This window comes from Corvus brachyrhynchos, unplaced genomic scaffold, assembly GCF_000691975.1.
Source record: "Corvus brachyrhynchos isolate BGI_N302 unplaced genomic scaffold, ASM69197v1 scaffold126, whole genome shotgun sequence".
Lineage (NCBI taxonomy): Eukaryota > Metazoa > Chordata > Aves > Passeriformes > Corvidae > Corvus > Corvus brachyrhynchos.
The window spans coordinates 6628953-6654816 of NW_008239283.1; the positions used below are offsets into that span (position 1 = coordinate 6628953).

The 25864-nt window shown below is 43.6% G+C and overlaps 1 protein-coding gene across 3 annotated transcripts in view; it reads left to right on the forward strand.

Moving 5' to 3' along the window:
• The first annotated feature begins 428 nt into the window (after positions 1–428).
• The window catches only part of ESYT3 (extended synaptotagmin 3), a 30497-nt gene continuing 5061 nt past the window's right edge, over positions 429–25864 (forward strand). The window contains exons 1-18 of one of the 3 annotated variants that reach the window (XM_017740123.1): positions 429–1992; positions 5904–5945; positions 6783–6917; positions 7363–7439; positions 12227–12293; positions 12893–12982; positions 14030–14085; positions 16548–16668; positions 17639–17812; positions 18339–18421; positions 18830–18878; positions 19503–19592; positions 20444–20506; positions 20605–20673; positions 21896–21961; positions 23223–23309; positions 24141–24290; positions 24824–25260. In XM_017740123.1, the coding sequence (XP_017595612.1) occupies positions 1948–1992; positions 5904–5945; positions 6783–6917; positions 7363–7439; positions 12227–12293; positions 12893–12982; positions 14030–14085; positions 16548–16668; positions 17639–17812; positions 18339–18421; positions 18830–18878; positions 19503–19592; positions 20444–20506; positions 20605–20673; positions 21896–21961; positions 23223–23309; positions 24141–24290; positions 24824–25260 (1901 nt within the window). In that variant the 5' untranslated portion in view covers positions 429–1947. Of the gene's footprint in view, positions 1993–2039; positions 4471–5903; positions 5946–6782; positions 6918–7362; positions 7440–12226; positions 12294–12892; positions 12983–14029; positions 14086–16547; positions 16669–17638; positions 17813–18338; positions 18422–18829; positions 18879–19502; positions 19593–20443; positions 20507–20604; positions 20674–21895; positions 21962–23222; positions 23310–24140; positions 24291–24823; positions 25261–25864 lie in introns of those variants that run through there. The other 2 variants (XM_017740124.1, XM_017740125.1) reach the window with 2 other exon arrangements.

A 25864-nucleotide genomic window follows, 5' to 3' on the forward strand; every position in this document is an offset into this window, starting at 1 on the left:
CTGCCGGCGTGGGTGAGTGAGGAACGCGGGGTGTTCTGCCCCGCATCCCGCGGCACAGGGGATGCTGAGGGTCCCGGCGGTTCCGGGCGGCGAGAGCAGGACAGAGAGCGACGTGTCCCGGAGCGAGCAGCCAAAGGGGCGGCAGTGATGCCGTGGGCCGAGCAGTAGAGTCTTTGATTTTAAAGTCTTGCTCAGGAAAGCGAGGATTAAACCAGAAGTTGTTTTAGACAGGAGATGTGCTGTAAGTGGGTGTGTAAAGCAGACTGATGTATCGCCAGAGAAACCTCCCTTCAAATATGTGTGTTGCATTGCAGGTATTTTGCTGTTGAGGGTACTTGTTTTAGACTTTCTCATCCAGCAGATTTTTCTCTCCTTTAGTGTCATTTGAAAACAAACAAAAATATATAAACGTAATACTGTCTTCCTGCTAAAAACCAAATATATATAAACATAATATTCTCTTCCTGCTAAAAAACAAACATTTAGTTTTAAGGAGTCATCTCTGGATGGTACAGAAGGCCAACCCCTGTTTGTTGTTCACATTTGTTTCTAGTCACTCTACGTTTTAAAGGGAAGAAACTAGAATTTCTACCTGCACATTTTATTCTATGTCTTGGGTTGTTTATTGGGCAGCTGTGGTTGGCTAATGGAAAGGATGATGAGGTGTTCGGGTCTTTTTTCTTTTATCATCATTTGTTTGCATTTAAAAATCTGTTAGGGACTGGTAGGAAAATGTTCTTCTTGTAAGAAAGAGAATATCAAAGACCTCTATTTGTAAAGAGTGTTGCATGGAGGCATTTATAGTCGGTAAACTTTTATACAGCCTACAGCAATTGGCTCTCCTTAATTCTGTGGGAAATGAAGGCAGCTGGCAGTTCTGAGGAGTGAAGCCAGGGTCTCCTGGCAGGGCTGATGCAGCTCCCTGCACATGTTCTCTCCTGCCAGGCACAGAAGTCTGTTTCTGAATGAGGTTTCTGCTTGTTTGTATTGACAGAGCGTAAAAAACCACAATTCAGGGCATTAATGAGTGTGGTGATGTCAGCTCTTGCCCTGATGCTGTGAGAGCAGTGTTGCATTTTATCCTCATGTGCCCTGAATCATTGCAACCAGAAATTGAGCCTCTTAGTCACTGTTGAAAATTCAGACTTGCCCCCACAGTGCACACAAATTCAAAAAGCTCCATTAGGTTTTGTGGTTGAAAGTTTCAGGCTTCGTTAGTGTGGGAGCAGGTGGTTCATTATTGATTGCCCTGTACTTGCCCTTCACAAGGCTGCACAGAGAGCACTGTGTGCCCCAAACATGGGAGAGGTTTGGACAGAGGGGGAGACTGCAGCAGAGGCCACTGAGGTGGTCAGGGGCTGGAGCACCTGGTGTCTGACAGAGCTGGAGCTGTTCGGCCTCCTTCAGGGGAAGGGAAGGTTTAAGGGGTATCTCATCTCTATCTCCTACTGCCCAGCATGTGTTCATAGAGATGGTAGAGTCAGACTCTTTCCAGAGGTCTGATTCCTGACTTGTGAGTTCTTGGAACTTACTCCTGGAAGGTAGGATGTAGGACCTAATGATAAAGGGGCTGCACGGTGTGCTTTTAGTTTTGCCTATATTGCCACTTTCTTTCTTTTTGTGTGTTGGTAACTTTTCTTCTTCATCAGTTGGGTGTTTGCTTCCACACTGCGCTTGTACTTGATGCTTTTCAACTTCTCCGTTTTAATTTTCCTTCCATCCCCATCCTGTATTTGATCTACTTCTTCCATATGGCTGTCTTGGAGGCTGATTCTCACCTGATTTTCACCTGATGTCTATTCAGTTTATTCTCTGTGGTGTTATCTTTTTTATCTTTCTTTTTTGCCTTTCAGTGTTCACGGACCTTCAGTTGGGAGCTCTAAAGCTGTCCCCTGTCTTCTCTCCTGTCACACAGAGGTGGCAGTAGGAATACAATTCAAGGGGAGCATGGCTTGGATTTGCAGTGTTGTAATCCTAGGAAAAGTTCTGAAGGTGTGAAGCGATGGCAGTGTCTTGGGATTCGTAAATGTTTGTCTCTTCATGTGCTCTGTAATAAAATGAGGGGATCCATCCAGTGAAGAGTTAAGAGCAATCATTGATTGTGCTGTTGGTTACTTACAAATTGTTTTCCCTAAGAGGTGGCTTCTTTAAATTGGCTCATGTTCTTCTCAGTCGTGGTATTAGTTGTTAGGAGATATACAGAGTGCAGCCTTTCCTTTAGGGGCAATGCTGGGGGGGTTTCCCTAATCTACTCAACCATCTGTTTTGGGGAATTTGCAGGGTTGTTTTGCAGCACCAGTTTCTTGGCTGAAACCAGCCAGTGAGTTCGGAATAGATGCGTTTCTGTGCTAGACACTGTACGTGGGCAGGCTGTGCTTCCTCAGGAAACGAGGCTGGAAATCTGCTCACGACAAGCACAGTCAGATCCATGTCTTGGAGAGTTGAGACCCTCTGACTTCAGCCTGTGCAGCCTGTAGCATGACTTCTGTACAAGCAGGCAGTGCTCAGAGCAGAGGTAGCCAGGCTTCCACCTTCATTGCGGCTCTTGGGGCTGTGGTGACTGCTCCATGTTGCTTTTGCCACTTATTAGCTGGCTGCACGTGACAAAATCCAAGTGTGCTGTGTTTCTTCCTGATGTTAAACTCCTTTTACCGGGAGATATACTACTGGGTGCAGAACTGTCCTTTTAAAACGGTGCCTTTTAAGTCCTTGTTCACGCAAAAGCCTTGTTTACACTTTCTTTTTTCCTCCTGTATGAATAGCTAAAAATCCTGTCCCTTAAAAAAAAACCCAAACAAAACACCAAAATCCCCAACAAAACCTAAAACAAGCAACCAAACAAACCCAAACCAAACCCTGATGGATAGATTGCTGTGTTGTATTTGAACAGAATGGTGCTGTTGTGTCAGACATGGGGTTTGTTAATGCTGTGAACCTTGGTGTGGCTTGCTTCAGGGCAAGGTGGAGTCATGCAAAACTTACACATTTTCTTTACTTGCTAGTAATTGCCCCTTACCTAGTGTTTTTGATCTTCAAAGCTCTTTTCAAATGCTAAGTAATTTTTGCTGCATTCCTTAAACTTTGGCAAGAAGTATGCCTGCTTTTGTAGATGGGTAAAACTGATTCTGATAGTGGGACTTGCCCAAGGCTACAGGATTAAATCTTACTCTGTTTTAGTATTAACTTTGGCAGCTCTTGGTGTCTGGTTCTGGGCTTAGTAGGAAGTGTTTGGGGCTCCTCCTACCTATGCTGTACTGATGACAAACTCGGGGCAAGACCTTGCTGGTGGGGCTCTCACCAGTAGCAAGGGCCAGAAGTGAGTCTGAAATCCAGAGCACATGGTTCAAAAGTGGAACTGAACATGGTTTTATTTTCAAAACATACTAGGACATGTTAAATTCTAGGGATAAATGGTTGGGTCAAGAAGAGAGCTTGGTGGTGTCACTGGGCTGAGCTAGCTCTGTGACATGCTAGCTAGTATGTATGTTATGGGGATACCCCGTGGCTAGGAGAGGATTTGCTCAGAGCTTATGTCTTACTACACAGTGGATGATGCAGTTGCAACACCTGGATACCAAGCTCTGCTTCCTCTGAAGAACTGCTCCTTTAGTTCATACCATTGAGTGGAGCTGAACTTTGGTATTGGGAACACACTGAAATTTAGTGGCTTGTCATAAAGGGTAGAAAGCTGGTTTTCACCAGAAACATGTAGTCAGCCAGTGGTGTTCTCTGCAAGCCCAATTGTGTCAGCCCAGGAGTCCCTGGTGGTCTTTGGTCCCAGCCTTTGAGCTCCAGCAGTGCCCTTCCTTCCATCTGTCAGAGGAAACTGAGGCACCAAGTGCCTGGGTAGGAGCTGGGTTGCAAACACCTGAATGAGGGGATGTCAGGTGGGGTGGAAATGTACCACAAATGTCTGCTATCACAGCATCTGAGGTGTGACACTCTGTAGTGTGATTCATTGCAGTTGCTTTGGGGGTTTGCTGTGGGCTGTCTGGTTCGGGTATCTGTGGCTCAAATAATAAATTAAATTTCAGTTTTTCTTAAGGTGGGTCTACCTACAGCCTCATTCTCGTGGCTTTTGCCTCTTTCCTGATGCTCCTTTGTGCTGCTTCAAGTCTCTAGGAGCCTTGACTCTAGTGAATAATCCCAGACAACTTTAATGGTTTATAACGGCCCACATTTCTCCCCTGCTCATATGGGCTGTGACTTTCTCACTGGGAAGGGGTAGCCTAACTGTTGTCCTGTCCTTCCTTTTGGGTCACATCCCTCTCCTGTCTGTAAGGTGTTTTGAAGAATAAGCCCACCATGATGCTTTGATCCCTGCTCCATCCTTTCTGCATCCAGAGCTGATCCAGAGCTGTGGCACAAACGCTGCAGGATGATGGTGCCTGGCAATTGCATTGGAGCTGGAAACCCAGGATTTATGTGCCCTGGTGGAGGACCTTTAGGTGGAAGATGAAAGTCTGGCAGGTGAAGCAGAGGTCCCCTGATTCACATAATCCATCTCACTGTAAAATGTCAGCAGCAGTTTATCTGTGTTGATTGTCCCTTCTGATGCTGAGTTCTCACTTTATCGTGCAAATAGACCTGTGCAGGCTGACATTTTAGTGAACTTCTATTGTTTTATTTAACGAAAAAATTGCCTTTTAGAGCATCAAAAGAAATTGCTTATAAAGAATATGGTGATATTACTTTGGGTTTTTAATGAGATCATTTGAAGCATTATTTGAGCAAGGAAAATGAGCTCTTCAATTGTCCATGAAGCTGTACTAAAAGGCTGCTGTCCATTCCATCCAAACATCTCTGAGCACCTCTCTGAAGGCTGATGAATTGAACAGCAAACCTTTGCCTGAAGAGTGTAATTCACAGCTCTTGTAAGAGGAGGTACTGTCCTACCCAATTATTGTTACCAGGCTAGATGATAGTCAGATTCCCTTTGTATTCAGGTGCTCTTGTAGAGCTGAGCAGGGCCCAGATGTCTGTTCTGAGAAGCTGCTGTGCTGTCCTTCCCTTCCGCAGTAACCTGCTACCAGCTTGTAACACCAGCTGCAAATACCACATCCATAAGACTTTAATGTGTGATTGTAGTAAGGTGATTGTAACTCTTCACTCAGCAGCTTCTTGCTGGGGTCTGAGAGATGAGTTACTTGAGAGTGGTCTCATACCCCGTTGTCCTGATGGTGATAAAGCAAGTCATCAGTTCAGGGAACCGGAAGGATTTTTGTCGTGGACATATACACGTTGTGTTGGCATTTGGTGTGTCTAACTTGAAAACATGATGTATAAGTGACTATTTCATTTTAATTTATCCTTACCATCTTAAAAATTTCTGAGAGCTGAAAACACTGGACTGTGTATGCTAATAGGCTCGAACTCTTACAGGGCTTCTTTTCCCTGAAGCCATTGGCACCGTGTTGGTATTAGTGGAGAAATGCTGCCACAACCAATAAATTGAGTTTCCCAAGCAGATTCTTGTTTTCCAAAGTGTGGTGTCCTGGTTGAGGTGAGCGAGTACAGGAAACAGGTCCTACACAGCTCGTGATCTTAAAGGGAAGTAGGTTCTCCAGGCTTCCCAAGGCATGACAAAGAGGAGGATGAGAAATCTAATGCTGCTTTACATCACGAACAGGATGTGACACTTGCTTTAATCATGTAAATGTGCCCAGAGGCATACTGATTGTCAGTGCACATGGGTTCTTTTGTCTTTTACTATTCTTTACTGGCTTATTTGCGTTTTAGAATTTTTCAATGAGGTAGTAAATTATAAAGGATGTATGTATGAAGGCAGAGGGATCTCAGCTTACTCTAACACTTGTTCCACAGTCCGTGCTATCTTTTGCATGTGTTGCAGTGTGCCCAAAGAGATTACACATGGCACTCAATTTATTTTTCTTTGCACCCAGGTTCACTTCCCTGATGTTGAACGAGTGGAGTGGCTGAACAAGGTGAGGAGCTCTGAACTCCAGCTGGTGAGGCCACCTGCTCTGAGCTGCATCCCACTCGTCCAAACTCTGCAGGACAAGTCTGAGAAAGTTATCAAATTACTACAGTGTAGCTCAATTGTATCTGTGTCTGTACTGAAGTGTGGAGTCACTTAAGTGTGGAGTTCCACTGAGGCTGAGAGCCAATGTGAGCCTGATTGATACAAGTTTGATAAATTCAACACCACTTAGTTCTGAGACTAAAAAGAAAAAGCAAGCATTCGTGTGTATATATGGACACATGGTGTGTGTATGTTATTATTGTTTAGCAAACGTAGTGGTATCTTTCACCAGAAAGGTTCCCAGAGAGCACTGAGGCAAATGCTCCCATCAGCAGGTGTGGTCAACTTCTCAAAGCCAAACAGCTGAACCTGCAAATCAGCATCCAGTGACTAGCCTCTTTCTTGGGTTTTTTTAGCAGATTTTCTTTTTGATATAAAAGCTTACCTCAATCCTCTCTAAATAAACCTAACTCCAGGGAACTTTGTGACACTTTAGAGTAATTAGGGACTATTGTTCTTTAGAAATTTAACCCTGGGCTTTGTTGGCTCCTGTGGTTAGAAGCAGTCAATAGACTCTATGGTGCTGGAAACTCACCCTTCAGTTCCTGAAACAAATTCTATTTCTGAGGAACTGAGACGGATCCTTCCATAAGGATGACTTAAGTGCACAAAATTGACTTGGTGTTTTTAAAAGGACAGATATTAATATCCAGGGTTCTGTAATGGGTGTGTCTGTTTCTCACAAAAGGTATCTTACTCAAAGAATCTTCAGTGTATTCCTGCTTTTGCCATTTTTTAGGTCCTTGTACAGGCTTGGCCATACTTTGGAACAATCATGGAAAAAACATTTAAAGAAGTTCTTGAACCAAAAATCAGAGCAAAGAGTGTACATCTGAAAACATGCACCTTTACCAAGATCCACTTTGGCGAGAAGGTAGTGGGAATCTTTTGAAACACTCGTGGTTCACTCTTTTCTGAAAAGTTCAGATGCAAGGGGAGTCAGATGTTCAGCTTTTTGATGCCTGTGTTTCCTCTTCATATGTCTTCCCACCTGCTGTCAGTATCCTGGGACTGGAGATTAAAAAAAAAGGCCATATCCACATTTGTTTCTGTTATACCCTCGTGACAGGAGTTTTCAGTGCGCCCTAAGGCTTGTAGGATGGGCTGCTTGCAACCAGCCCCGTGTTTAAGGACTGACAAAGCTGTTCCATCTTTAAAGGAAAAAAAACTAGCATGGTATACTCTTTCTTTACATGTAATTTTGCAAAGTATTTAACAAATGCTTCTGTACTCAAATTGATCCAAGTGAGTAGGATTCTTCACTTGTGCTTATCCTGATAGATGTTGACTATGTTGTGTCTTGTTTGTCTCTATTTCAGTGCCCTAGAATCAATGGAATAAAAGCCTACACCAAAGAAATTGATAGAAGACAAGTTACCCTAGACCTACAGATATGGTAATGTTGCATCATTGATTATGTTGATGGGTCTTAGTTTACCACCTGTGTATATGTCATGCTGGACTGGACATGGTCCAAGGCTCTAAGATGAGCCTAGAATGATATGAGATAATCTGTCTCCCAGCTGGATATCCTCAGTACTTACAGAAGTGAAATGTGCATCAGCCTCTAAACCAGAAATAACCTGCACAGGTCTAGGTGTTACCTACTCTGGCCCATCATGGCTGCAACATGGGTATAAGAGTGTCCCTTGGCTTTGCCATTGATGGCAGTGAGAACCCAAGCTTTTGAACTGTGTTTCCTGTTCTCAGGAGAGCTCACAGGTATGGAGGTGCTCAGTCTGTCTTGCCCACTATTGTTTCTCATTAGTTCAACCTCTCCAGTTCTTCCAGAACTACTTGCACTATTTATTTTTTAATTCCTTCCTCTAGATTTATCCTCTTGTTTTAGTCACCATTTGTTCTATGTGCTATCCAACACATTTGCTTTTTTGATTACAGCTGTTCTCTGAGCAGAAAATTGCCTCTAGCTCTATTAACAACAACAACAACAAAATTAGATAAAACATTTAATACCTCCCAGGCTGTTTTGAATGAGCTTGTATGTTTTGTTAACATCAGAGTCATTGCAAAGCTAAACTCCTGGTTTAGCCCTGGAGAATGAAATTGCTGGGGGAATTACCACTTGCATGCTGCTGTAGCTCTGGAAGTTTAGTGGGTGACTGAGCTGCCTAATTTAAACGGCTTTTCATGGTAGTGCCAGGAAAAAACTGTGAAATTACGGACTGTCTTAGCAACAGCACAGAGCTCCTCAGAACTGTGTCTGCTGCTTAATGTGGCAATGGCATGGCATCATCCCCAGCCCTGGCAGAGCACTGTTGCTCCCTGTAAATTCACATGCTTGATTTTCAGGCAGGTGTTTCAGCGCTGTCAGTGGAGTACCCTTTGTAATAGCCAGGTCAGTGTTAGGGCCTTTGGCAAATAATTTGTGCTTTCCATGTTGAGATTGAGAGATCTGATGCCTTTTAAGCCTTGCAGAAGAGTGCTGCTGTTCTCTGCTAAACCGCGTCTCCCCCACCTCTGCATTCCTGTCCCTCTGGCAGACCCATTAACATCTCCAAACTGGCCAAGCACTTCTGTTCCTCATGCTGATGATAACTTAACCCGAACTGACATAATCTGATAACCCCAGTAGTTTCTGTATTCACACAGGAGAGTGCAGTCTGCCTCACCTCTCTGATGGGGGTCTCTTCTCTAGGGCTGCATTAAGGCCTCAGCTTCACTTGTGTTCATATGTTAACATCAGTTTCTGCAGCTAAGCTGTGTTGTGCATCCTGCAGTGTCTGCAGGAGATTGTGTGTTGCTTTCAGGAACAGGGAGAGACAAATCTCTGAGCAATGGTATTACTTACCTGCCTTTTTCTAGATTACCAATGGAACAGTTTTTTCCACTTCTTAGTGGAGACGGAGTTGAGTTGCCCCAGTGTGAGGCTGCCCTTTGCTTTACCTCTTGGTCACTGTGCTGATGAGGTTTAAATGACTGATCTGTTTACAGGGCTGTGTGCTGGCATCACAGCACTGGAGAAGAGAGTGATGTGCTGTGGGTGCCTCTGGGGTGCACTGTGCAGTGCTGGCACCACAGTGACTGATCTTCAGAGAAGCAGAGCTGTGTTGCAGTGGACATGAAAGGATTAACAAGTCTGCATGTTATAAACATGACTTCTTTGCCTTGGTGCTTGCTAGCTGTAATTTTGTGGGAGTTCCCTCCTCGATGAACCACCTGAGTGTGATCATTTGGCTGGGTTACCACCTGGTGACCAGGGCAGCTGAAGCCGGGATGGCTGAGCAGCCACTTCACACAGGGTGCTGTTATCCCAATGTTCTACAATCCTGCCTTGGCAGCAGCACTGCCCCACTCCAGTGCTGAGTTACCTGTTGTGTTAAGCAGTACCTTCCATCCAGAAATCTTGACTTGCTCTGTAAATGCTTCTTGCTTTCAGTCTCACAATAGCACAGGAGGACAGATTTTTTTCCTTTGGTTTTATCAAGGAGGCAACTAGTACTTGAAGCCCAGAGTCTTTGATTTGACATGGAGAAAATACAGGAAGAGGGCAGGAATAGAAAAAACCTTTTCTTCTTACCCTTCCTTTGTGGTCTGTATGGAACCATTTGTGTAGTTTTATTAGCCACTCATAGACATGTGGTCCATCAAGGGCTTTGTTTCATCTGTGCTCCTGATCTCACCAACACGATGCAGCACTGAATGCTATGGTTCAGCTCGGTGTCATGAGAAGAGGAGCTTCCTTTCCTATGTGTTAAAATTGCATCCTTTGCTTGGGAAGTGGGAAAAGTAGTACTTAGAGGTCCCTTATTTGTATGGGCTGTAGTTGTCAGAAGAGTCAGGGATGCAGATGATCTGGTACTGCATGAAGTTACCAAAAGAATTTGAGAAGCTGCTTTAATTAAATCTGTTAACAGCAGCTTACATGGCTGTAGCATCAGAGCGTTGGGCATGGTTATGTAGAGCACTGTTTTGTGTAATTCTGCATGTCCATCTCCCAAGTCTGAAGGCAGACTAAGCCTAGTCTGTGTTACAAAGCACTTGAGAAGGTTGGGCCAAAGGGGGTTTTCAGCATGGGGGGCCATGACAAGGTGGGGCCCATGGGCAGTTACTTTACAGGGGGGAAATTGCCCGGGCTTTTTCCAAGGGGATGTGCAGACATCCAGGTTTGTTAAACCTGTCAGCTCTTGTAGCATCCCTGCCTTCAGCCAGTGGGTTGCCTTTGTATCATAAACACTGGGCCCAGCTTTTCCACCCAAGTACAGAAGAGATAAAGATACTTACACTTGAACAAGGTTCTCATCCACAGCACAGGCATATCTGCATCACCTTGTGCAACAGGTGATGTAGGAGAGAAACAGGTGATTCTTCCACCCTTCACAGGTGGGTAAAGCACAGTCCTGTGTAGGGTGGAAGGGCTCAGCCCTCAGGTTTTTAAGTGTCAAGGCTTGAGTTTGGCTCTGGTGTGCTCTGGGGCAAGACAGCAGAGAGCACAGCAAGGTTATGCTGAGCAGAGGAGCAGATGGAAGCATGAGCAGCTGGGACTGGAAATGAGGAATAAAACTAATGAACAAAGAGTGCACCCTTCCTACCAAGCACCCTGGCAGGGGGGTGATGCCTGTATGAGGCAGACTTACGGATAATTAAAGGCTCAGGCTCTGATAAGACTTCTCTGACATCTAAATTCTAAAACATGATTGCATGTATTGAAGTGTTTCTGGAAAAAAGAGACATATAGGACTGAATGGGAAGAATTTTTGACTGCATGGAAAGGTAGAAAGGCTGTAAATTGAAACACCACAGCTCTTACTTGTTCTAGACACTTGCAAAAACCAAATTAAATCCTCTTGGATTAATTACTGCAAATTGAGGAACTCATTTTGGCTTCTCATTTAGAATTTTATTGTAACAATGCTCTATTAGCACCCAGTGTAATGAGCTGTAAGATAATGTCAAAATTGTAGAAGTTAACAAACATAAAATAAGTTTAATTATGTCACTAGCTTTTAAGAAAGATTGTGTTAATTTTGGCATGGTTTATGAGGTTGGAAATGAGAAATTAGAATGCTCTAACATTAAAGCCTTTAATCTGTGTGTTATGAGCACTTAAAATTCTGTTAGGTGACTATCTGTAAACAAATATACAAAGAACTTTGCAAAAATGGAGACAAATTCACAGGGTTGGACATTCTTGGCACTTTTTTTGGGGTGGGAGGGCATCTGTCCATGTGCAAATTACAGTGTGAATTTGTGGTAACTGCAGCACTATTTGCCCATACACATGTGGTCAGAGCAGAACTCCTGTCCTTTTCCTGTGATTATGGAGTGAAGTTATGCAGGCAGCAAGCACAGCACATTCACTGTGCTGCAGTATCTCTACACCCTGCTTTACCTGCAGGGTGTTTGTTGTCTGCAGCCAGAGCTGTTTCTCAGAGGGCTGAAAGGGAACTTGGTAGCTCCCTTCAATTATTTTCTGCCAGAGGCATCAACAGATCTTCGAGGTTCTGCTCCCCGGAGAGTGGTTATTGGTTTTTGCATAAGGTGATGTTTGTACTTTAATAAAAGGTGCTTTCCAAGTTGCCAAAGTACCACATTCAGCATTTGCTTTATTTAAAGCCTGATGTTCTCCATGGCAACTGACCAAAATCTGATCTACGTTGTTGTCTTTGAGTTCAGCCTTAAAGAAACCAGGTTATTTTTAGTGATAAATTTGTCCTTCAAGTGGGTTTTTGTGTTGTGGGCGAGGGTAATCTATGGGCTCTTTGGGTGTGGGTAAGGTGGGAACCCCATAAGTAATGGCAGGATGGCTCTGCACCAGCTTGGGAGCTGGATCACCAGGTTGTGGGGTGGGATCAGGCTTTTGGCAGGGAAGGGAGCAAGAGGGCGATTGCTCTGACCTTGAATTTTGAATGAGCATCTTGGTCCCCTTTTTGGAGCAAGCTTGCTTCAGCCAACCACCAGTCTTAAGAATGGAAAATTAACCTGGAAATACAGATGTTGTTTTGACGTTTTACAGGTACATCAATATCCCAGCTGTCTGCAAGGTTGCTCTTGTGAAAGATCTGACCTTTGTTCAACTTCCTCTGTTCAGTCACTTGAAAATCCGTCTCTGCCTGTGGGATCATGTTGTCAATCCTTAAACTGATTTCATTTATACTCTGTACAGCCCCAGATTTCTCAGGGGACTATTGCAAACTGTGGAATAATGTGAGAATTTTCTTTCAGTTACATAGGGGACTGTGAGATTCACATGGACATATCGAAATTTAATCTTGGCGTGAAAGGTGTACAGGTGCGTGCAGTACTAATGTTGTCTGTTCAAGGCTGTGTGGGGCAGGAGGTACCACCTCCCAGTGGGGAGGTCATGACACTTAAGTGGGAAGCCAGCAACTATCAGGCTTGGAATGATTAGTTTTATCTCCTTGTTCTTGGCTGGGGAAATGATACCTTCCATGGAAAGCACTTAAATACCAGTTTTAAGCTTTGTAGTGTGACTCAAACAGGGTTGGAGCTGGAGCATTGAGTATGTGTGGGCCAGCATCTGCCACCAGAGTTCAGGGGAGCTCAAAGTGTTGGTAGAGAACTTCAGAAGAACCAGCATGTTCATAAACTGGTGTAGATTAAACCAACAATCTGTTCTTAGAATGTTGAAACCTAGTAGACAAATGGCTCCATTGTATGGCAGGATTGCAGAGAGACTCCACAAACATAGAAAGCATTGCCTGATATCAAGAGCAATGGTTTGGGGGAAAAACGTCTATTGTTATTAAATTCTAAATAAAAATACTTCAAGTACAATTTCTAAAATTATCTCCATCACTGAAAAGCTGACAATTTTGAAGCTGCATCGTGAGAGTACCTTAACACTCAGCTTTCCTCTTCTGTTTGCAGTTGTATGGGACGTTGCGAGTGATCCTGGAACCTCTCCTAACCGATGCACCTTTTGTTGGAGCAGTGACCTTGTTTTTTATGCAGAAACCGGTGAGTCAGGAGTGAGCTGCTCCCTGCAGCCTTCTTGCTTCTTGGTCTTAGTGCTTGGACAGGTCTTTGGTGAGTGACACGAGCTGTCCCATCGCTGGTAACCCAAACTGCATAACTGTGAATGCCTCACAGTTCAGGTTCTCAAATAATGAAGTCCTGATTGTTCAGTGCTCCTCTTGAACTCCAGGAGGATGTGAGTTAATTCATCCTATGCTTTTGCAGTAGTGCCTAAACACTTCACTCTACGAATGGGAGGACTTTCTTATGGTGGCAGCACAGGACCCATTTCTGAGGCCTTTGCTTCAAGGTTTCTGGCTGGTGGATCTTCCCAGTCATAGATTTTAAATGCAGTCGTCTTGGAGACCATTCTGTCATGGTTGCCTTTTGAAAGCTTGCCTGTTGAAGGTCGTGTGCCTTGTACTGAATTGTGGTTTAATAAAATATGAGAAACCTTCTGGTCATATAAGAACCAGTTATCTTACGGCACACACCTTTGCTTGTGGTTTATGCTCTGCTTGAGTTCATGAAAGTCATGCATTTTTGATCTTGAATTAGGTGGTTTTGTGTTTAGATGTAGCACCATGAAAAAAAACTCCTTTTGAACTGCTTTTTTGTTTATTGTACGAATAGGAATACAGACTCCTGAAATCAGTGGTATTTGTAAATCCCCCTGCCTCAGGGCATAGGCCAACCCCTAAGTGAAAGGATGAGAACAAAGCTTCAAAGTCTCACTAGCTGTTGTTGAATTTCCTTCATGACCTTTCCCAGGGTGTCTGCCACTGGCCATTGGTAAGGGCTGAATCTTTCCTTCTGCTTGCAGGTTAAGTTCCAGTGATACCCTCAATTCAGGACGGCAGATAAAATAGATAAGGGAATTGATACCAGCTGTTGGTTCTAATGTGCAGATGCAGTCAATTGGTGGTGCAGGTTTTCCTTTCTTTAAACAGCTGACTTTGTTCTAGAAGCATTTCCCTTTTAAATTCTACATTTATTTTGAAATAAATTTCAACAGACCTGTATAATATTTTTTCCCTGATTTTGTTGTAGCATCTGGAAATCAACTGGGCAGGCATGAGCAACCTCCTGGATGTCCCAGGGATTAAGTGAGTGTCTACTTTGCTTTACTTTATGCTCCTTTGAAAAGCCTTTGGAAGTTGGTCTCAACAAAGCTGTTGTTGAGAGCACTGTGTGCAAGGTGTTGTGTTGATGTTCATCCCATCATATCTGGCTGCGGCAAAACCTGAGGAGGGTTCTTTTTACATTCTGTCAAAAGTGTTTCAATCACTTAATTGCATTTAGGATGGAAATAGTAAATCCCTGAAACAACAGTGACTTATAAACTAAAAACAAGCCCTTCTGTTTCCCATGTGCCAGTTATTCGCAAAGGTAGATGAAGTAGGTTTAGACTGGCAGTCTGCTTATTATTTTTTACAGTAAAGTGAAAAAAAGCAAGATACCACAGAGTTGTAGTCCCTCTGACAAACTCAAGTACAATCCATGATAAAGAGAACAGCACCAGATTTATAAGGAGAAAAGTTCTTTTCTTTCTATGTAATCTGCTCACCTTTTAGGTGTAGCTCTTCTGCAGTGCCTCTTGGGTTAGTATTACATACATGAAACTTACACAGCAAGGATGAAAATCTTAGTGGGTTTCAATACTGTAAGTTTCAAACTGTTTCATCAGATTGCGGATTCACTTTGTCCTTGTTCCTTAGTGTAAAGAGAAAATTCTGTTACACAGCAGAAAATACATTGGTTACTCAGCCATTGCTTTTCTCCCTTTCAGTGCAAGTGCAGACACTTCCGTTCCTCTCTGCTCCCCTGCAGCTCACAGTTTGCAGGCTCATAGGAGTATCTGGCTACTTTAGGTGCCAGTTAATGCATTAAAGATCCTCTGAAGGCTTTTGATGTTGAGTGAGAGGAAGCTTTCTTTTTCTCTTAATTTGAGGCCTGACTGGCCTTTTGCCCCGAAGTTTAGCCTGAGAGCTCCAGTTTTTATCAGGAGAATTAATCTGTTCTCTTCTGACTTGGTTTCCCTAATCCTTTGCAGGGAGAAGGCATGTAGGTGTCCTAGCCTACAGCCTCTCATATAATTAAGTGAAAATTTGGTGTCCTAAATTTTTACTCCCTGGTTCTCCCACAGGGATTTGCACACAGAAACCTTTGCTTATTCCTCAGCAGTGCAATGAAAGCTGGGAGCAAAACATGCCTGACCGTGAATGGGCTGAAGTACAGGTTGAACAAGAGCCCTTCCTGTCAAATGAATTTGGCTCACTTAAGATAGCAAAGAAACTGCATGCAATCATCTGTCCTCACATACAAGCTGTGTTTAGTTGGGTGTACTGAGACTCAAGAGAGGGTACAATTCTGTGACGTTCCTGTGGGGTTTTTTTTACGGAAAAGCCAAGAGCCTGACCAAGGTTTAACATTTGGAGTAGGAGAGTTTCCTTATATTCTTTATGTGTTAATCCAGCCTCTGTGAATTGGGACAATTTTGTTACACAGTCCTACCCTTATAAGCACTACATCTATCAAGAGGATGAGTCTTTCAGATACTTTTTGGGTTTTCCTCTTAATATTGTCTTTTGCTCATGCCAGATTGTAGTGGTGTGTTGAAATCCTCTCATTAATCACCTGGGAGTACTGGACATCTGTGATGGTTATGTACTTCTTGCACCTGCCATACAAAAAGAGCAATTGTAAAGAAAAGATTTGAACTGAAAAGCTAAAAATGTGCAAGTTGTAATTAGGCTGGAAAGTTCCCTGAACTCCAAAATAGTGCCCTCAATTCAGCCAGTGTGCTCTCCAGTTACTTCAAACGAAATTTTCCTTCTTAGTGCAAACTCTGCCAACTTCCAGAACCTCATCTGAGAAATGAGCTTGGCTTTCTTATTTTTTGATGTGTCTGGCTTCTCTCAATTTTCGAAAAGGTCTCAGCACGTGGCCAAGAGTAGGCAGCAGTGTGTGCTGAGGCCTTTTCTAAGTCTAAAAACAAACTACCTCCAGGACTTGAGCCCCCTGTGAAATGCTGAAACTTCCTGATTCCCTTCTCCCCTTGTCCATCTCTGGTGTTATTCCTAAGGAAACACAGAAGGCACATGAGTTTGACCTGTTAGGGTGTGTGCATGAAGATTTCACCCAGCCTAAGCTCCCATTCATCTTTACAACCTGCTAGAGCCAAGTTCACACCCTGAGATAGGAATGCTCCATATTGTAAATTTGCATCACAAAATTGAAGTTGAATGGCCACTCTGCAGCTCTTTCATAGAATCATAAACTTTGGAAAAGACCTTTATAGATCATCAAGTCCAACCATTAACCTAACACTGCCAGCCAAGCCCATCACTAAACTATGTGTGTAAGCACTTTACAGGTCTTTAAATACTTCCAGGGATGGTGACTCAACCATTTCCCTGGATGGCCTGTTCCAATGCTTGAAGATACTTTGGGGGAAGACGGTGTCATTTACTTTGCAATGCCCATTTCTTTCTTTGTCCCTCATTTTCTCGTTCTGAGTTGCGACTGATTGTAGAGATTGAGGTTGCCTTTTCCCCCCCACCTGCAGTGTAATGTCAGACTCACTAATTCAAGACTTCATTGCTGCACGGCTGGTTCTACCGAACAGGATCACAGTGCCTCTGAAAAAGAACATGAACATTGCCCACTTGAGGTTCCCTGTCCCCCAGGTGAGTTGTTTTTTCAGTGGCATCGTGTTTATCTACCTGAGTGTGAAGTTGCCACCGTGTGGATGTGTCCAAGCTTAGTGTCTTTGGATGCTGCATCAGCTCTTTCAACCTGAATTGTGGGCTTTCTGTAGGTAATATTTCATAAATATAAAAGCAGTGTTGGGTAGTTCATCATTTGGGAGGGGGAGACACGGACACTGGGCATTCCTACTCTCTCTACATGGTATAAGGAGTCTGTTCTCTGAGCTCATTTACCAATTAATCCTTTAGTCTGTAACTGCAGATCTGTGGTACATGCAAATGAGAGGATAAATACATAAGCAATGAGCATCAGGCTATTTAATATTTTTACTAATGCTGTGAAGGGGTGTAAACAGGGAGCTTGGAGGGTGACATCTCTTTGTCACAGAAAAAAAAATGGGAAAAAACCCCAACAAACAAATCTCCTAAATACTCAACATATCCAGGTCTTCAATTTCCTTCACATACCTAACACTCTTGCTAATGAGGATAAATATAAATGAGTGACAAAGACATGCTCCCTGTTGCAAACTTGCATCACTAAATTGAAGTGGAATGGCTCCTGTGCAATAAAATAAGAACCTGCCAATGAGTTTCTCCTTCAGTCAGTGGGAGTTGATCTTTGCACTTGATTTGACTGTGGCTGTAATGCTGTATGCATATGTATGCTTCTGATTTAAAAATAAATTGAATATTATTTGCTGCACAGTTATCTAGATTGAATTGTGCATCTGTTTAAGGGGGCTTTCCCCCCCCCTCTAGCTAAATGGTGGAAAAAGTGTTTTATTACAGCTGTCATTGGAAACGTACTGCATCAAACTACATGTCTTTGCAGAACTGTCATAGTGAATACCCTTGCTGCCTGAAATAAACAGTTTTAGGAGGCAGCATATTATAATTATGCAAAGATTGCATTTTCATGACCAATTCTGTATCTTATTTTATCCAGGGAGTAATAAGGGTTCATCTGTTAGAAGCTGAAAACCTTGTCCAGAAAGACAATTTCCTTGGTGCCATCAGGGGGAAGTCTGACCCGTACGCTCTCCTCCGTGTTGGCACTGTGCAGTATCGAAGCAAGACAGTCTCCCGAGATCTTAATCCCATTTGGAATGAGACATTTGAGGTACTGAACCTTTTTATCTTTCCATCTGTAGGATACTCAGCCATTTACCTCCCTGTGGTTGCAGGACCTTCTCTTAGCTGACTGCACTGGGGCAGGTGGACTTGTTTCTTGGTTGAGGCATTTCTGTCCCTTCACCAAGTTCACACTTACATTGTAAACTTGAAATGTCATTCAGGTTGATCTGATTTACATGTGTGGGTTTTTGGAGGAGGTGCAAAGCACTGCTTTAAATATCAATCAGTGCATCAGTCTGTGCAGCTGTAGGCTGCTCTGGCACTTGTCTTCTCTGCTTATTAGGGATACCAGTTTGGGGGGTTTGACTTGTAGCTCAAAACCAAGCAAACTGAATGTGAAATATTTTCACGTGTAATCAATTGTATTAGTTATGCAATTAACCGTGAAAGAGCAGGGAATGTCCTTAATGTGTTAGACAGCTGTCAAGTGTCCTGTTCTTGTCCACAGCCTGAGCGTGAATAGGTATATGTGAATGCTTTTTATTTTTAATCAATACCTCTTTCTCCTCCAGTTTGTTGTTCATGAAGTGCCTGGTCAGGACTTAGAAGTGGATTTGTACGATGAAGATCCAGATAAAGATGACTTTATGGGCAGGTAAATTATCACAACCTTTTATCAGGGTCCAGTAGCCTCTGCTATGGGACACCTGAATTATTCATACTGGAAATTTAATACTGTTAGAAGTTATTCCCTTTGCACAGATATTGATACCAAGTAATTAGTTCCTAGTGCAACTGTGGTTGAAAAAGGTTACGCTCCTGCAGGGAATCCTGGGAAGCCATTAGAAGTGATAGTTACTACAAGACTTGAGATTTACTTCAAGTTTATTTTAGTTTTGGAAGTACTTCAAGGGGGAGACTTCAGGAGTGTGTGTTCTGCTGCACACAGGTACACAGGTCATGTGGAGAAGTTGTTATTTGGAACAGATTTGAGAGTGGGCTTTTTGGTGGTTTATGCTGTATGCCTCAATATACATTGAAATGTTTGCTTTTTGCCTTTCAGCTTGCTGATAGGCCTAGCAGATGTAATGAATGACAGAACTGTTGATGAGGTAAAGAGCACAGCTTATTTCTAAATGCGCTTGGTGGTGTATATCTACCTGCACTCATTTGTGTTGCCCCTTTGCTGTGTTTCTTTGTGCTTAAAGCTTCCTTGCACACTTGCACTGTGGTATTTTTACAAAAAGATAATACCAAAGTAGCCATTACAATAATTTTTACGACCCGGCTGGTAATCCCAGAGAGTTCTGAGGTTAGGCTGAGCCAGCAGTGGGGTATCTCGTGTTGATACCTTGTATCCCGTATGTACGAAATGTTTTATACAAAGCTGCAGATAAAGTTTGGTGAAGCAGCCTGTTTGCTGAGGGAAGAAATGACCTGATCTTACTGTGCTTTGTCCTGCAACTCAGCACTCTACAAACAATGCCAGAGTGCCTGTCTTGTGCTGCTGCTGGTTGGAAATATCCACATGCTTTGCCTGTTTATGAGTGTCTTATTTTAATTTTCTTCTGCCTTGTGCCTAAGTAGATGGATGTGCTACAATCTAAATGTCAAAAATGCAGGCTAAGGTGCTCAGAGTAAAATTCATGTTGTCTGTTGCGTGTGTCAGAGTCTGCAACATATAAAAACTGCTCTGCCTCTCAATTCTCAAGTTTCTCTTTGTTGTCCCCATTTAGTGGTTTCCCTTAAGTAAGACGACAAGTGGACACTTGCATTTAAAACTGGAGTGGCTTTCACTAGTAAATGACCAAGAAAAGCTACATGAGGTGAGTATATTTGCTTAAAGGATTCAGGTACTCTGAACCCTGCCCAGTCATCAATAAAGGAGTGTATAAAATTAGAAACCCCAGGCAAACTCATGGGAGTTTATTTTTATCTGGCAAAGTTTTGATGTGATTCCCTCCCCGCTGCTCCTGCAGAGGAAGGGCATTTGCTTGCCCTAGGTCGCTTGGTAATTCAGGAGTAACTCAAATCTGGAAGCTTTTTGCTTGAATTAGCAAACCTTTGTTTGACTAACTGCAAAGTGACTTCTCAGGGTTCTTTCCTTTGACAATTTTTCTCCTCCCTCTTCATCGAGGATTTGTGTAGGACCCTGGACCCCTGAAATAATCTGTACTAGTCATAGGCAAATACCCAGCACTGGTGCTTGATAGGGCCATGTTTCCAAATGGTGTGTTGTTTGTGAATTGCTTGGATAAAGCCCATCTCCCAAAGAGGCTGTTTCTTCATAACCAAGTGAAACCATTTGAGTTCCACTGAAGTGAATAAAATTGTTTCCAGGCTTTGTTCTGCTGACACTGGATTCATGTTGATGTATGTGGCTGAGCATGTTTTTAGGTGTCTGGATGCACTGGGGAACCCAACCAGTTCTTCACTGAGAGATTGACAAACTTTAATGCAATGAATTGCAAAGAGTTACTCATCTTACTGGTCTGCTTAGAACTGTCATGCTGTGTTGGCTTGTGCTCCTCTAAATTGCAAGTTTTAGGAGAAAGGCAGAGAGCTGCTTAGCATTCAGAAGCTGCCCTTGCAATTTTATTATGTTTTACATTGTCCTTGGTGGGTGATCCTGAGTATTTTGTGTTTTGGTTTGTTTTATCTTTCCCTGCCTTTGCAGGATAAGAAAGGTCTGTCTACAGCAATTCTGATTGTCTACTTGGACAGCGCCTTCAACCTTCCTGTAAGTACAAACCCCCCATGCAGCAGCCCTCACTCCTAATCGCCTTTTTTTTTTAAGACTGCAGATTAATTGTTTTAAATTCTCTTTTACTAATTCAGAAAAACCACTTTGAGTACTCGAATGGTGAATGTGGAGCAAAGAAGATAAAAAATAACAAGTACCTGAAGGTAAAGTTTATATTCTTCTCCCATGCTTGCAAATAATGTTCTGGGTTATGTGGTATCATAGGAATTGAAACTGGTGGTGGTTAAAAAGAAATAATCTCTCCACTGTCAGAATCTAAGTGACATGGGGCTCAGAATAGTGACTGAAAGCCCACCCCAGGGAAAGTCTAGGATGCCAAAGTAGGAATGCAACACAGAACTGTTTGACTGTGTGGATGTCTTTCTTTCTTATGCAAAAGAGAACCTCCAGACATGAGACTAAGTCATAATGTCCTTGCTGCTGCTGCTGCTCTTTCCTCCCTTGCTGAGCTGTTCCATTGGGGTGGGAGGAATATGCTCATTTGTGGTAACTTTCCTGTTCACTGGAGATGTGACCAACAGATTCCTCCCCACTTGGTTTTGGAAGGATTCAGAAGCCTTTCTGTCATTCATACTATCTCTCTCATAGCTTCTGTTTACTTTTTTCCCCACATACTGTATTTTGCTACTGTGATGTAAATGGCAGGTATAGAGAAGAAGGTGTTTCTGCCTTTTATCTTGAACAGGCTACACACAAGCACAGCTCTGAGCTATGGAGAAAGCTTCCCATTCTCTCTGAGCAGCTCCTCTCCTAAATACCATCTTTACAATTTAGATGAGTTACCAGCACTGTGATACACATCACATTCAATGATCCTTAATTCTGGACCTCATTGTGTGAACTTTGTATATAGTGTTGTGCCAAGACTAGAACCTCAGCCTTAACTTCTACAGCATTACTGCAAAGAGGTGCAAGAGGTCCAGTATTGTTGCTTCTGGACAGGAATTGTTACTTGATGTCTAAGATTCACTTCCAGCTGCTTTAGAGCAACTCCTGAGCCTTGGAAACCAATTCTGAGAGTCCTGGTTCAGCCAGGAATGATCAAGATTTCCCACTGAGCCTTCAGGTCTCCTCTCTGTTTCTTCCCAGCTTCTGACAAATTTTTTTACTGCTCACCGGTTGAAACCTAAATACATAAAACTTTGGCTTAAATGTGTACTCTTGATGGTGGAGGGTAAGACTGTGCTGTGTTATGGCTGGAGGCTTTCCTGTGTGCTACACTCCTCAGATGTCCCACATCTGGAAAATATTGTCAGCTTTCCAGCAACTTAAGTAAGAGTAGTGGTTTAATATTGCTTCCTGTAAACTATAAATTTCTCAATGTTTTTTTCTGCCCTTTTCTTTCTTCCTTGTATTAAATGACAGAAGATGGAACGAGAACCTTCCTCCTTCGTCCTGCTCACAGTTGGGAGCAAGACTCAGAAGAGTAAGGTGAGGCTGTTTCATTCTTCTGCTTTACATCTTATGGGTGACTGTCTCCAAGGAGCCTCTAGGAAGGGAAGGACTTGTGAGCTGTAGTGATAGCTGCAGAGCCTGGGAGTGGGACCACTGTGTCAATGACTTGTGGTGGTTAGAGGGTGTTTGATCAGCTGCTGTACACATGTGTACTTCTGTGCCTGTGTCCAATAGTTCATGCTGGCCCAGACACTCTAGTTCTATAAGTCTCGTGGTTTCTCAGAGCAGGGTGTCATTTGCATCAATCTGGCTTTTACTCCTTCATCAGAGTCTTTCCTGGCTCCTGTGTATCACAGTTTTACTGTTTTGTTTTTTGTTTGAACCCAGATAAGATGGATCTGCATCTCCTCCGCTTTACTTTCAGTTCATTTTTCATTATTTAAAAATTACCTTTGCCTCATGAGTATGAGCAACAGCTGAGCTCTGCCCTCCCAGTAGCTCCCATGTTCACTGTCCTGCAGCTGGATGTGGATGAGGGCAGCCCTTTGTTCTTTTGGACACCCAATAAATAGGAATTAATCCTGTTGTGGCTACACATGAGCATACAGGACTGGCACCTATTTTCCTTTGTTCCTTCCACTTGCTCCACCCAGAAATTGGGTTCTGCTTGCATTTTTACCTTTTGTGGCTTTTCCTTTCCCTCCTGCCTCTCCTAAGCTAGGTCAGGCTTCCAGGCTTTCCCTGCTCCTTTCCACTTGCTGCCGGCGCTCATGGCCTGGCAACGACAACTTGCAGCCGCAGTCCCCGTGGGTGCTTTCCATGCTCTTTCATCTTTGAAGGGGATGGTGCTGAAGCTGTGCCCTCCTACTCTTCCCACGAGTTCTACACCCCTGAAACTGCCCCTCCAGCTTTCCTGCCCTTCCCTGTCAGCTTGCTGTGGCTTTGGGAGCTGGCTCAGGGTGCTGCAGGCTGAAAGCAGCACTCTGACTCTCCCTGGGTGGGAAGGTGGGAGGGAGGGAGCGGTGCCTTGCTGCAGGTGAGGCAGGCTGCTGGTCCAGGCAGCACCAGTGGGGCCAACTGCAGCTCACCAGACTTGTTCTTTGGCATTTCCACACCCCAGAGAACTTGTTCTGGTTTTGCCAGAGACTTTGCTTCCATATGCTTCTGACCTGGAATTTCCATTCTCTCCATACAGCTGGGATGTAGCATCTCTGAGGGTTACTATGGCACTCTCTGGTGATCAGTGTCATGGATTCTTTGCTCTCAAAGACCAAGCTAATGTATGTTCTTGTTGCAGACCTGCAATTTCAGCAAAGATCCCACGTGGGGCCAGGCTTTCACCTTCTTTGTCCACAGTGCTCATTCCCAGTCACTCCACATTGAGGTGAGAGAAAAGCCTTTCCTTTGAAGACCAACTGCACATCTGTAGGAAGAAACCTATGGAGCTTAGTGCTGGTTGTTTCTGTGCAGGATTCCTCCTACTAAAAGGTGGAAGAAGCACCTGTTGTTGCACAGACAGTTCTGTATTAGGTGGTGGTGGTATCTACCTTTTTTGGTATCTACCTTTTTTGGTATCTATCTTTGTTCTAGGATGATGTTACCTGCAGTATCTTAGTTCAAAATGTGGGATGTTTCTGGCTGCAAAGTACAAGGGGCATTTTATACAAGTCTGTGTATAAAAATATTTTGCTGTCAGAAATTGCAGACTTCGTGATTCTCAACCAGAGCCCTACCTCTTCACCTCTGTGTTCTGGCTCGTTAAGCAACCCTCTCTCTTTAGCAGGATTGCAGTCACAGCCAGTTCTGTGGCAGTCACTCGGATACAGAAAGGAATTGAGCTTGGAAGGTGTATTGAGGTTAAACAGGCTAAACAAACTATTACCTAAAACATGTGTAAAGGTTTATACCACTTGCCATCTCAGCTGCTTAGGACACTGCCCCCAAATCAAGTAAGGAAAATCAAGTAAATCTCAGGGCATTTTTTTTTCTGCTAAAGCAGTTCTTTCTCTGCATAGGTAGTGATGGGATTTTTATTCCAAATGTACTAACTTGCTACACTGCTGAAATGATGGCATCACCCATTTGGATGTAAGCATACAGAAGTAAATAAGCTAATTTTGGTTTCTGTCTGAAATACCTTCTTGCCTTGCTGTTCCCAGTGGTATGCTTCCCAGTTTCCAGCTAATAAAAACTTTTGTTTCCTTCCGTCCCCCAGATAAAAGACAAGGAGCGGGATAGTGCCCTGGGAACTTCAGTGGTATGTCTCTCCCACTTACTTAAGGACCCAAACATGACTCTGGATCAGAGATTCCAGCTGGACCATTCCAGTTCAGACAGCTTCATTAAGATGAAACTTGTACTGCGGGTAAGTTGTTCTTTCCCATATTCACTCAGCTTCCCCTGCAGAAGCATCCAGTTATAACCAGGCAAAAGAGATGAAAGGTGGGTGTGGAGAAAGACAACTTTGCTTCACAGTTGAGTAGAGAGTGGAAGTGTGACAAGGTATTTAAGTGCAATTAGGAGTGTATGGTGGGGTTGAGAGAGATCCCTGAGGCTTCTTAAAACAGTGCAGTGCCATGGCTGAAGATTGTCTCATGACGATAAAGAGTTAGACTGAGAAAATCTAAGCTGTGGAAGTCAGCTCCTGAACAGGGAGAGGCATTGATGCTTAGGTACTGTTTCCTCACCGTGCTCTGGATCAGTGCTTAGATACTGCTGAGTACAAACACAGTAGGATGAGAGGAGAGAACACCACACTGAATCCCAGAGGCCCCTTTCATCTCTAACTGAGCACGTTTCAGTGATTATGTTGGGAGAAATTTCCTCCTGGGTGGTAATGCTGGCATTCACCCCAGTGCTATGGGAGCAGCACTCACTGTCTTCCCTTGGGATTTTTAGGCACTGAATGTTGAAGAGCCTGATCCACAAAGAGTCAAGGTTGGTGTCAGTGCCTCGAAGCCAGGTCCTGTGCGTGTCACGGAGAAGGCTGGAAACCAGCAGAAGTTTGCCTCTCCACCACAAGTCTCAAAAGTACCTCCGATGAGCAAAGATTCTGCAGCACTTGAATCTCTGCCAAAAAAGGACAGTGGAGAAGACCTGGACACTAAAGACAGTTCAGCAGCCCCTGTACCAAGTGAAACTGTGTCTGGCCTTGATGAAGCAGAGGGCAAGCAAAATGCAGAGCATGGCCCACCGTCAGCATTGCCCAGCGGAGCAGCGGCCGTGCCCACACTGCCTGTCCTGCAGGAGATGAGGCTGGCACCCAGTGTCACTTCACTGGGGTCCCTGCCTTCTTCCTGCTTTGAATTAAGTAGCAGCAATCTGGACATTCATAAGTAGGTGTTCTTCCAGCAGAATTGTTCTTCTCTTGGGAAAGTTTAGATGTTACTGTTGCATAGAGGTGAATTCAAGTCTGCTAAGTCATTTGGGGTCTTGGGTCTCAAGTCACCTACAAAGAATTGACCTAAGTATTCCAGTCAACAGCAACGTAAATTACAGGGTACTATCAGAGCAGGTGTAAAGGGAAAGCATTCACTCTATGGCTCTCCTAAGAGACTGCATGTGTTGGCTTTATATTGTTGAAGGGTTTCTCAACACTCATTTAGCAACAGGATATTGGAAATCTGAACATCTCACTTCTGTAATAACTTAAACTCTTGATAGGCACCTCTGGCTGCTTAAACCTCTGAATGTATTTATCCAATACGTTTTAAGACTGATAATGCTGTGAACAAAGTTTTTGTGGATAGGTGTGCTTGTGTGTGTCCTTCCCACAGTGCTCAGTGGGAGGCTGCTCTGTCAGGCAGGATGGACAGAAGGATTTGTCTCTCCTGGGGCACAGAATGGAGCTTGTGGAATCCATAACAACAGAAGTTACAAAGATTCACCTCACTTAAGAGAGCATCAGAGTTGTTACAAATCTGAACATCAAACTCAGCT